Source organism: Peromyscus californicus, unplaced genomic scaffold (genome assembly GCF_007827085.1).
Source record: "Peromyscus californicus insignis strain IS unplaced genomic scaffold, ASM782708v3 Scaffold_17__1_contigs__length_78620276, whole genome shotgun sequence".
Taxonomy (NCBI): Eukaryota; Metazoa; Chordata; class Mammalia; order Rodentia; family Cricetidae; genus Peromyscus; species Peromyscus californicus.
The window spans coordinates 33,400,837-33,413,048 of NW_026294469.1; the positions used below are offsets into that span (position 1 = coordinate 33,400,837).

The following is a 12,212-nucleotide window of genomic DNA, read 5'->3' on the forward strand; positions in this document are numbered from 1 at the left end:
GTGAACATGTTGCATTATTCTGGAGAAGGAATCACAAATGATGCCTAAATAAATAAATGAAGGCATGATTGTTTCATTGAAACATTACACATCCGAGCAAGCAGGAATGTAGATTTGGTCTTTAGTCTACTGTTTTTCTGACCTTTGATCTGTGCTATCAGACCTCAGCCACTGTATGATTTCCCTGTGTAAGTATTTAAACACAGTAAGGGGTATGACACGGATCCTTTATCATTAGAAAATGGATGATTCTAGTCCCTTTTTCTCTGTGGACTGCAACCCTCGGTGATGAAATATTTGCAAGGGTGAAAGGAAAGAATGTTTCTGATAGTGATTGCTTCATGAACTTGGCAATAATAAAATAGACTATGTGGCCTGCTTTCTTCTCCCTTTTCAGGAAGAATGTGCTCAATATTGGGAAAGCATGAAAAAAGGAGAACTCAGCTGTACCAGAGAGAGTGACCCTGTACGTGGTGCTGATGGGAAACCATACAATAATAAATGTGTCATGTGTAAAGAGCTACTGTAAGTACTTCTCATAGCAAGTGTGTCAAAAAAGACATGCATTTCTCCTGAATGAATGATATTTCTCCTTTTCTATGGCTCCTTCTGTGGAAGTTCTTTTCATTAATCCCAATGGTCTTTTTTTTTATGTTTCCTGAGGAACATAGCTCAAGGGGGGCAGTTAATCAAGTGGCTGATGGTCCTCATTTGCCACTATAATTCTGTGACCTCTGAGTGTCATCGTGACAGAAAGTTGTTCATTGCCTTGACCTAGTGAAATTTAATGATAGTCCTCTGGAGTAGCAGACCACTGTTTAAGAGAGCTAGTTTCTTGTCGTGTGTATGAAATATACTTAACTACAGAAACAGGAGTTGTTACTTCTGTTTATTTTCCCTTGGTGAATTATTAGAGTATTCCGTGACATAGTTCAGCCACTTTGGTTCATCCTGTTAGGGTCAATAACACAGTCCCATCTGTAAACTGAATCAGTCCTAGGTGACCCTAAACATTAATGTCTCGAAAATTATTTAGACCAGCCTGAATAATCTTCTTCTCGGGGGCCCAGAAGAGAAGCTACAAGCGGCATGAATTGTTTTTGGGAAAAGAATCTAAGTACACTGAGCTCTTTCATCCATTTACTTTATTCCTCTGGAATAAAATTCTGTCTACATAGCTTCAGTTCTGTTCTTATGCCTAGCTCCTTTCTTGCCTGATTTCTCTCTACATTAATCTGCTATCCCCTCTAAGTTCTACCTTAATTCTCCCATCTAGTTCTGCCCCATCTAGGTTCTCATCCATCTAATTCTTTCTCATCTCAGCTCCTCTCCCATCTCCTTCTTTCTCATCTTGTTCTTCCTCATCTTGTTCTTTCCCATCTGGTTCTTCCTCATCTTCCATCTCATTCCTCTAATACTCTCTTCTATCCCTCCAATCTGGTTCTTCCCCATCTCAGTTCATTCCTCTCCAGTTCTTACCCATCTAGTTTTTACATTTTCTTTTCTCTTTACCATCTCATCATCTTTTCTCTTCTCCGTCTAGTCCCCCAAGTCTCTGAGGTTTACAGCACGTAAAGCAGGGTCACCAGGCTTGAATTCCCTCAGGGTCAAAAGGAGGGGCAATGAGAGCCACACAAAGGAGAAGTAATTGCCAGCCATCATCTGCAACCCAAAAGGGAAGTGATTAATGGGTAATAGAATCAACTGAGGGCTAAATTTGGTTAATATCTGAGCAAGGGGGATTTTATGTGCTCAACTACATTCTTAGAAGCAGTTAGTTAAAATGTTAGGAGTCTATCAGTGATGAGTGAAAATAAAACTGCCCTATTTTCCTTGGCCCCTTATCTGTCCAAGCTATCTTGGCTACTGCTTTCTGGCAGGGTGGGGAGGATACTTGGTGGCTGGGCAGCCTGAGTCAGCTTGATGTACCTGTACGTAGAAACCCTTTAGTTCTGAGTTAATAGTTAAAGGTAGATCTAAAACTAGAGATAAGACATTGGAAAGGGAGAAAGTTAAGCTTAATTAGCACATCTGACAGGCCTACTCAAACAGATAGTCTAGATGCTTAAGTCTGTTCTTAGGGAGTACAGAGGTATCCCTCATAAAATACTTTCCTTCATCTGGGGATGGTCCTAGATGGATGCTGCTAATGACAATAATGGCAGAAAGGTCTGAAATTAGGGATTCTGGCTGCGTTACTGCACAGAAGATTATCTAAACATTCCATCTGTAGAGTGGAAATTGTGCCCAGTGAATGATGGAAAAGCTACAATAACACACGAGAAATTCATGGTAGGAAATGGCTAATAATCAAAAGTCAAATATCACCAAGACTCCTTAAGCCTCGGCTTTACCTCTGGAAGGCCCTTGGCTTCTTCCAGGTAAAATCCTACAGTCAGCTGAAATCCTACTTCATATTATTGTGGCTTGCAGCATTTATGGAAGCTTTTAGTTGTGGCATTTAGTTGTAGCATGATTAGTAAATATGTAGCATCTATCTCTCATCCTACAAAGAATAATTCACTAATTTTTTACTTTTCTGAAGGTTATGTGATGAACTCTTATCCAAATGCTGACATTCTGTGAGATGGTTTTCTTAAAGGTCTCATGGAGAGTGGTCTTGAGGGCTCTAGCTACAGTCCATTTCTTCTGTACAGCAACCTAGAGCTTACTCTGCATTGTTAGCATGTGTAATATGTATTATTATGGGTGGGAGACCTGGAGCTGACTGGCCAGTGGCCTTCACAGATCCTCTTGTCTCTGTATCTCCATCTCTGGGATTATATGCATCTGCCACCAAACCCTGCTTTTGATATGGATGCTGGGGATTTGAACTTGTGTCCTCATGTCTGTGAGGCAAACAATTTAACAACTGAGCTATCTCTCCAGGCAATTATTGGAGATTTACCACTAAAGGTATGACTATAATTAGATTTTCATCATGCTGTGGCATTCCAGGAACCCTCTATTTTCAATAATTAAATTGGTTAAAATGTTATGACTTACTTTTGTTTGAATTTATTATTTATGCAATTATTGGGGGCCATGCTTTAAGAAATAATATACAATGATTGTTTTTTTTTTAACCTCAAAATCATGGATCACAATTCTAGGAATGTGGACTAACACTGGAGATGTGTTTGGATAGGAAGTATGAGGGCTGTAACCAAACGATTTGATAATGTATTTTGTGGTGAAGGAGGCTCCTACCCTGGAATCTTAGTAATGGAGTAGTCTGTGGCTCTCAAAGAGCAGAGACACTCACTGTGAAAGAGAAGGTTTAGAACAAATGCCCTCAGACCCCTTCATTCCTGCATTTGCATTTGTGCCAAGAAGATGACTATTGACCCTTCCTCTCATAGGCAGAAAGAAATGGAGGAAAAGAATAAATATTCTGCCTCAAGATCAAATGAGACTGGATCAGCCACCAAAAAGGTAAGTCCGTGCTGACGTTTGGCGTAAGCCATCAAAAATGTGGAACAAGATTGTTGTCGATGTGGTCAACGGAGACCTTCCTTTTGGACTGTCAGCACTAACACTGGATTTTATATTGCTGCTATAAAAAGTTACTATAGACACTGGCTCACAGGGCTGCAAGTTATTCTCCTACGTTCACGGAGGTCAGACATTCCGAATGACCCCACTAAAACCAAGGTGTTGGTGGACCTATGCTCCATTGTGGAAGCTCCAGGGCAGGGTGTTTCTTCTCTGTCTCTTGACTTCTTTGATTTTGTGATTGCCTTCTGTCCAGCATGCTTACTCATGTCTGATTCTCAATCCTTCTTGTACCAATTCCTCTGCTTGAGTAAGAACCCTCGTGGTTACAATGAGTTCTCTCCACTCATCCCAAATAACCTTCCCACTTCAAATACAACTGATTGGTGCTCTTAATTCTCCATTTAGATGATTACATTAATATTTATATATTTACATATTTACATACTTCAGACATGAAGACATGGATGCCCTTATGTCATAATCCTGCCTACCTCAGCAAGGTTTTATGGCTGCCAGACAATTAAATGGAAATCTTCAGCTTTTCAAACCCAGTCAATTACTATGTGAAACAGCATTTCTGATTATCTTTCCTTATTTATTTCCAGGATGTGTGTGATCAGTTTAGAAGTCAAATGAAAAATGGGAAACTTCTCTGTACTCGGGAAAGTGACCCTACCCGGGGTCCAGATGGCAAGACTCATGGCAACAAGTGTGCCATGTGCAAAGAAAGACTGTAAGTGTTTTCCCAAACAGTATTTGGGCTGGGAGTCCAGATAGTATAACAATCGCATTGCAGCAGTTTGGGCAGAATAGCAAATGGTTTAGAAGTGAGTTCTATCTGTCCCTGGTCTACGGGCAGGCTTCTGGAATCCGGTGCCTGTGGTGTGACACCTTGCACAGTCTTGGTGCAGTGGGAAGGGGCTTGGACCTGCCTAGGCTCAGTGTGCTGGGCTTTGCTGAATCCCCATGGGAGACCTTGATTTGGGGGATGTGGGTATGTGGGGTGGCTTGGGAAAGAGGGCTGGGGGTGGGAGGAGGGAGGAGGGGGGTTGTGGATAGTATGTGGAGTGAGTAGAAAATTCCTTAATAAAGAAAAATGAAAAAAAAAAGAAGTGAGTCCTATAAACAAGAGGTATTTATTCACTTTGGTAGAACTGTTTCTCCCCATCCTTTCTCTCAGGGAAAGAGAGGCCGCTGAAAAGAAAAAGAAAGAGGATGAAGACAAGAGAAACACAGGGAAAAACAAGAATGATAAGGAGGTAATATGTCAGACATTTTAATACCTGAATTTGGTGGATTCATGTTAAGGAGAGGCAGGTGATGGCTTCGGAGCCAGCATGAAATTACCTTTCAGAAAATGGGCTTTATTAAGAGAGGTGACCTTGCACCCATGGGAGTGTGGTTGGGCCATGGTGAAGGAGGTGAATATATCAGGGATGATGCATCATGTCGGAGGCTGCATAATGGGACTGTGAGGTGGAAGAAAATTATAGACCTAAAAACATTAAGAAGATCAGTTTAGGGAGAAAAGGCTACAATGGACAGACAGTGAGAGTGAGAGACAGTGAGGCAGAGAGAGGTCTAGGGTTGGGGAGCCTGGCCAAAGTTCAAAGCCAGTTCCAGGAGAGGCATCAGAGCTGTCTGCTTGAAGTGGCACAGATAGGAGCATGTATGTGCAAGTTTCTGTCACATGCACAGGAGACAGTGTGCAGACGTAAAGAGGCACATTTTTTTTTTTTTGCACATTTGTTTTGCCTCTACAGAAGATAAGGAGCAAGCAGCCTCAGGGGAGTTGGGGACCTGAGCTAGCAGGGGAGGTATGCCTTGATTCTTTCTGGCTAGGCTCAGATCTTTGAGACTCAAGCACTTAACGCAGTGAACACCTTAAAGCCACAGGCTCACCCAAAGTTTCATTGTAAAGGGAATCCACGTAACTAACACTTTTGAAATGCCCATTCTCTCCCAATCGTTGAGGATGTGATAATAAACAGAAAGAGACATGGCTAACTCTGCCAAAAACAGCATGTCACTCTGTCTTAGAAACAGCTCCAACATGGGTACTCCACATTCGCAGGACCAGCAGCAGTTATCAAAGTGTTGTGACTATCCACCCAGTGGATTTCATTTGAAGCTCTAAAAGGCAATTGGGCCATGGGAAAGGGTTTGGCTTGGGCGTGGGGGAGGAAAAGGAAAGCACCAAAAATTTCAGTCAGGAGAAGAAATCAATTTGGAGCGTGCACGGTAACGTCTCCAGATAGCACTTGACTGCCACCTGGTGTTCAACTTGGGGCTTTACAACCAGTGCTCACCTTTTCACAATGACAGCACAGAATAGCCATTACTATGCAGCACGTCTCACCTGTGAAATCCAATTGGAAAAACAAATTTGCAATTCTCTCTATATAATATTCAGAATATTGCTTTGAAGTGTGTCAAAAGATAGTTATAGATTTCTTCATATGATCAAATCAAAATAAGATTTGAAAACTCATATCCAAACAGTTTGAAAAAAGTCTGTCTCGTGAACGTCTCTGGTTTTACCACCGAGAAAAGTTCAACAGACAGGAGCCTCACACAAACTATAAGCAGATCAGGAGGTGAAATCCTAAAGGCCATCAGTACGATGATGACGAGTATTACTGTTCACATATATGTGTGCAGTAGTGTGAGCACCTGGAAAAGAAAATGCCTCCAGCTGCTTCTGAAAATGATGCTTGTGAGACAAATAATACAGTGATCAGATGTTCAAGTCCAGAGATAATTTTGATAATTCTGTGGTACAAGTAAGCATGAGATTGTCTGTAGGAAAAAAAAAAAACTCAGTCTAAGTCTCAGTCAATATTTTAATGACAGTGTCTCCAAAGGTCTCTTTGGAGTTCAGGGAGTTCAAGGTAAGATCTCATGGGATCAGTTCCTTTGACATTGTTTTAAAGTTGATTTTTTTACATAAAAAACCCAGCTCTATTTTCTTATAAATTAATGGCTTTATTCTCTGTCATGGAAAAGCAAAGAAATAAAAATGAGGAACCTCTCTGTCAGTAGATACCTGGTCACTAACCCAATATTTACCTTGATCATTTAATATTTCTGAGTCTTTTCTAAAATGTAAAATGAGAAAAATGGTTGCACATCACATGAGCTGGCATGTAATTGACAAGATAGAAAACATTTTAAAGATGTGATTGTGTGACAAGCTGACTCAGAAGGTAAAATGGCAATTGCCACCAAGCGTGAAACTCTGAGTTTGATCCGTGAAATTCATGTAGTGAAGTGAGAGAACCAACTTCTCTGCAGGTCCCCTGACTCTGCGCATGTGACATGGTAAGTGTGCCCACATACATGTACATGCACACCAGTAATAAATGTAAAACCATCATTGAGGAACAGAACTGTGAGTTTATTTGGATGTCTTCCAGGTGAACATTTTCAGTCCATTCTGTATTTTGAATCTGACTGTTTTTATGCATAAAATAGTGAATACAGTTGCAGACAGGCAAGATTTGGGACACAGCTCCACAGAAGACTTTGTACAAATGAGATGAGCTGTCTTAGGCAGGGATAAAATTCCACTGGAGAAGGCAAATCAAGCAAAGTAACTTTGAATCACAGTCCTTTCTCTGAAATCTCCTTCTTTCTATTTTCCTCCCAGTATTATGAGTCCATGCCTAACTGTCACTGTGCTTTCAGATGGTAAATGTTTAGAGTAAGACAGTGATATGTCTCTTCCTCTCTGTCCTGGTGATTTCGGACGATAAATGCTAGGCTAAGGTAGTAATATGTGTCTATGTGCTCTTGTCAGGATCAATGTCATGAATTCCGGAGCATGCAGAAAGATGGGCTGCTGATCTGCACCAGAGAAAATGATCCCATCCGAGGCCCAGATGGCAAGACGCATGTTAACAAGTGTGCCATGTGTCAGAGTATATTGTATGTGAACAGGCTTGTTGATGAATTTGATAAATTGTGCTTGTTTGCCAGAAAAGAATTAGTCGCTTAAATGCCTATGACACTTGGTTTCATAAATTATAGATAAATACATCTCCTCATGTATGTAGACTAGGGCTAGTTTTCAAGGCACTCAGGGAGGAGCTGTTCTTTTAAAAGATGAGAAGCATGATCCTACCTAGGTCTTCTGAGATGGGAAACCATCATGATACATTTACAAATCAGCATCTTTTGTTTATTCACTAATTTTATTTATCTGTTTATTTTATTTATTTTTCATTTATCTATTTATTTATTTATTTACTTATTTATGTTGGTTTTTCGAGACAGGGTTTCTCTGTGTAGCTCTGGCTGTCCTGGAACTCACTCTGTAGACCAGGCTGGCTACGAACTCACAGAGATCTGCCCGCCTCTGCCTCCCGAGCTCTGGGATTAGACACCAGAACTGAACTGAGGTTCTGTGAAATACACAGCTCTCATCAGTGGCAGTCAGTGTCTTTAAAAGAAAAAGCTCAGCCACTGATGAAAGCCGTGTATTTCACAGAACTTCAGTTCATCGTGTATGTGAAGGAATTACAATGACCACACATACAGTTTTGGTGGAGATCCAAGGAGACAGCATTTTCTAAAATGCTCATCAACTTTAAAGCCTTGTAACTACGAGAAGAAGAAACAAAACAGAGTTTAAGCAGAATGCAACTTTAAAAGTACCAAAAACAAAAAAAAAGGAGAAATGAAACTATAGTCTGGATGAGAGAATAAAATAAACATATTCTCTGAAGAAGCAACAGCCCTTTAGCTTCCTTTGAATAAGGATGATAGTAAAGCAACAGAATCAGTAAATGTTGAGCATGTTGCCACAATAGACCATGAACAGTCCAACCATCAGAGACAACAGATAAAAATGTCTGTCTAGATGTTTTTAAGGTATAGGACCATACCGTTATATTTATTAACGTTTGGTATTGGAAAAATACTTGGTTAAAGACAATTCACCATGATCCTAGAGATATTTCTTTATTGGTTTTCTTTATTTAATTCTGCAGTGAACGAGAAGCTAGTGAAAGAAAAATGAGGAATGAAGAAAACTCAAGTCCTCAGCCTGAAAATGAGAGAAAGGTTGGGTTTTAATGGATACAATATGGGCCTTACCACTCACTGTCAGAATTTTACCTTCCCATGTAGTCTTTAAGTGAGAAAGATACTAACATTATACTTAAAATTTTAATTTTGACAACAATCTCACTTTCAGTCACAATATAAGATATATCAACACACACACACACACACACACACACACACACACACACACACGTGGAGTTAATCCTATAAAACATTCTTAGAGAATTCTCCCATAGTCTATGTCAATTTTTGTCTTTCTACCTTAACAGAAATATGTATTGGAAAATTAGAGGACCCAGCTTTCCTTCACCTCAACTACATGCTTATAGTTGACACTTTAAATGTGAAAGGAGGCTTTAGATAGCTTGTAGATGTGGATTTTAATGATTCCTGTAACAAACAGACATCCTAAGACTCATGTTTGGCTCGTCTTTGATGATGTTTTCTGTTTTCTCCAGTTTTCTCAGCATCCAAGAATCAATAGCATGCATGTATTACAATACTATTTCTCTTTACTTCTCTCTCTTTTTTGGGGGGGATGGGGTGGAGTTGAGACAGGTTTTCTCTGTGTAGCTTTGAAGCCTGTCCTAGAACTCACTTTGTAGACGTGGCTGGCCTCGAACTCACAGAGACCCACCTGCCTCTGCCTCCCAAGTGCTGGGATTAAAGGCGTGCACTGCCGCCGCCGCCGCCGCCGCCGCCACCACCACCACCACCACCCTGCTTCTCTTTACTTCTTAATATTGAAAAGAAGGCAGCATCTTCACTCAGTCATTTCACAGTGATCATCACATTTTTAGCCCAGAGTGCTTTGAGATTTTCCTTGGCTTAAGATCATGGAAAAGAAAGAGGACAGATGATGGGTAGGCAAATTAGCAGGAGATGAGACGTGCCTGTCAAGTCTTTCTTATGTTTCCCTCCCTTTCAGGACGAGTGCGGAGAAGTTCACAACACAGCAGAGGATGCAAAACCTAGGCAGGCCAGGAGTTCTTTGCCCTCCGTTGCTGGGATGAGCGAAGTGAGTACTAGCCAAGAGCCACAAGATATCTCCTAAAGCCAAATTTGATTAAAAAAAAAAAAAAAAAAAAAAAACACCCAGCGACAAGGGGAAAGCTCATGGCCACCTCCCCTATCTCATTCCCTAGGATGAGTGCAGTGAGTTCCGAAAGCTTATGAGGAATAACAAGCTTCTCTGTACACAAAAGGGTGACCCAGTGCATGATGCTGATGGGATCGTCTATCAAAACAAGTGCCACATGTGCCGAGATGTCCTGTGAGTAAGCTCATTGTGCTCAGCAACCAGCAGGGAGCGCACATTTTTACAAAGTGCTGATTGAATACATGTATGTGCTCATGAGTCCAAGAGAAACGATATGGCCAAAGGCTGCAAATTAAGATACAAGGGTTTGGAGATAGGAAGTGAAGGTGTATGTCCTTACCAGAGCACTCATTCCAAATGCTTGGTCCAGAACTGCATGAGAGCTGAAAGAAAAGTCATTAAAAACAAAAATACTAAGTTTTATACCTTAGAATGCATTAAATAAGGGTCTCGGGAGCTAAATGATTTGACCGGTGAACAAACCCATGTCAAGTTGAGTGAACACTGTGGTGTTTTAAAGCACCCATGAAGACAACGTCAATACTCTGCAGTTTTTCATAGAGAATATTCTTGAAATAGGAATGAATTATCAGTGCCGCTCAGTGTGTGTTTTAAAACATCTCATTCTGGTCATATCCTGATGGATTGTTCCAGGGTTCCCTCATCTTTTCCTGGGACTGTCTGTCTTTACATGAGAAGTTACAGAGGTTTTGTGAATATCCTTTTTTAATGCTTTTTTCTTTCTTTCTTCTTCAAGTGAAAAGGAAGCTTTGGAAAGGTCGGAGCTTCAAGAAAATCCATCACACATTAGGGTTACTAAAGAAGAAGATGGTCCAGGATTTTCCAGCTCCTCTGAGGTAAGAAGTTTCTCCTTAGATTATCAGGTCAGCTGCTTTTGTCCTCCAGGGGTTGGGGAGCCTGCGGCAGCTCAAAGCCAGTTTCAGAGGAAACATCCTAATTGTTTGATTGGAGTGGCCCAATGAGAACATTTGTTTACAAGTCTTTGCCATACACATGGTAGGTAGTGTGGCAGAGATAAAGGACAGTTTTTACATATTTCTTTTGCCACTACAGAAGATAAAGACCAGAGAGTCTCCTAGGGAAGTAGAGACCAGAGTTAGCAAGGGAGGTTTGGACTAATTTTTTCAGACTGGAATCTGATCTCTTAGAGTGACCAGTATCTTAAACAGGCAAGCCCATACCAAGGTCCATTGCAAAGGAAATTCATTATTTAAGAGTGAATATTGTTTCTAGCATGATTATTTTTCTCGACTCAATTCTAGAAATATGTCCCAGCTTGTTATGCTTCAGATCATTAAAGAGTTCACTCACTGCTTCATTCTTGTTTTTTTTTTTTCTTCATACTAATATTCTCTAGTTAAAAGATGCCAAAGCCAGGAAGTTATGCCAACTCAATATGACGTCAAATAATATGTGCATTTGAAAAAATGTATCACAGTCCTATTCTTTATTTATTGATTTATTTATTATCTATTTCTTTGTTTCTTTTTTTTATTTTACAATAAATTCGGTTCTACATATCAGCCACGGATTCCCTTGTTCTCCCCCCTTCCGCCCCCCTCACCTTCCCCTCAGCCCACCCCCCATTCCCACCTCCTCCAGGGCAAAGCCTCCCCGAGGACTGAGATCAACCTGGTAGACTCAGTCCAGGCAGGTCCAGTCCCCTCCTCCCAGGCCGAGCCAAGCCACCCTGCATAAGCCCCAGGTTTCAAACAGCCAACTCATGCAATGAGCACAGGACCCGGTCCCACTGCCTGGATGCCTCCCAAATAGATCAAACCAATCAACTGTCTCACCCATTCAGAGGGCCTGATCCAGCTGGGGGCCCCTCAACCACTGGTTCATAGTTCATGTGTTTCCATTTGTTTGGCTATTTGTCCCTGTGCTTTATCCAACCTTGGTCTCAACAATTCTTGCCTAATTAGCAAGAAAGAGGAGGGTTTATATGAGCAAGAACAGTCCTATTCTTAATAGTTGACTCAGATGCAATTAGGAAAACCAATGTTTCTCCAATCCCATACAATCCCTTGAAAGTCTTAAGCAACTATGCTCTCTACTTGACCCATGTAGGACTCTGACATGTGCAAACACTACCGAATATTACCCAGGATGGGTTATCTTTGCCCAAAGAATATACAGCCTGTCTGTGGGGATGACGGCCAAACATATGCTAACCCCTGCCTGCTCTGTCATGAAAACCTGTAAGTACCCATATTACACCATCTCATCTTGTAGTGTGGAGGTTTCCAACTGCAATGTTGCCTACCACAGGGCTCTAATATCTGTTGTCAGTTAGTCACCACTTCAAAATTCAAAATGTGTTTATGTTTAAAATAAAAAGGATATAGTAGTATGCTTTTAATATAATTGTCTGTCTATTATTTCATACTTCAGAATAGTAGGAAAAGAGGAAAGAGTGGTGATGAGCTCACAATGATTGAAGAACATCTCTGTAAAACTGTGTAGACTCATGTAGATGATGAGTGTGTGACCATCATCCATCTGGCATATAGGAAGAGAAAGCAGT

The 12,212-nt window shown here is 40.9% G+C and overlaps 1 protein-coding gene across 1 annotated transcript in view; it reads left to right on the forward strand.

Annotated features, from left to right (window-relative positions):
- Positions 1-12,212, forward strand: part of Spink5 (serine peptidase inhibitor Kazal type 5) — a 56,713-nt gene that overhangs the window by 40,397 nt on the left and 4,104 nt on the right. Inside the window, exons 20-29 of the mRNA XM_052742757.1 lie at positions 398-525; positions 3,363-3,435; positions 4,104-4,231; positions 4,679-4,757; positions 7,298-7,425; positions 8,490-8,562; positions 9,494-9,583; positions 9,711-9,838; positions 10,422-10,521; positions 11,756-11,886. Of these exons, the coding sequence (XP_052598717.1) occupies positions 398-525; positions 3,363-3,435; positions 4,104-4,231; positions 4,679-4,757; positions 7,298-7,425; positions 8,490-8,562; positions 9,494-9,583; positions 9,711-9,838; positions 10,422-10,521; positions 11,756-11,886 (1,058 nt within the window). The remainder of the gene's footprint in view (positions 1-397; positions 526-3,362; positions 3,436-4,103; positions 4,232-4,678; positions 4,758-7,297; positions 7,426-8,489; positions 8,563-9,493; positions 9,584-9,710; positions 9,839-10,421; positions 10,522-11,755; positions 11,887-12,212) is intronic.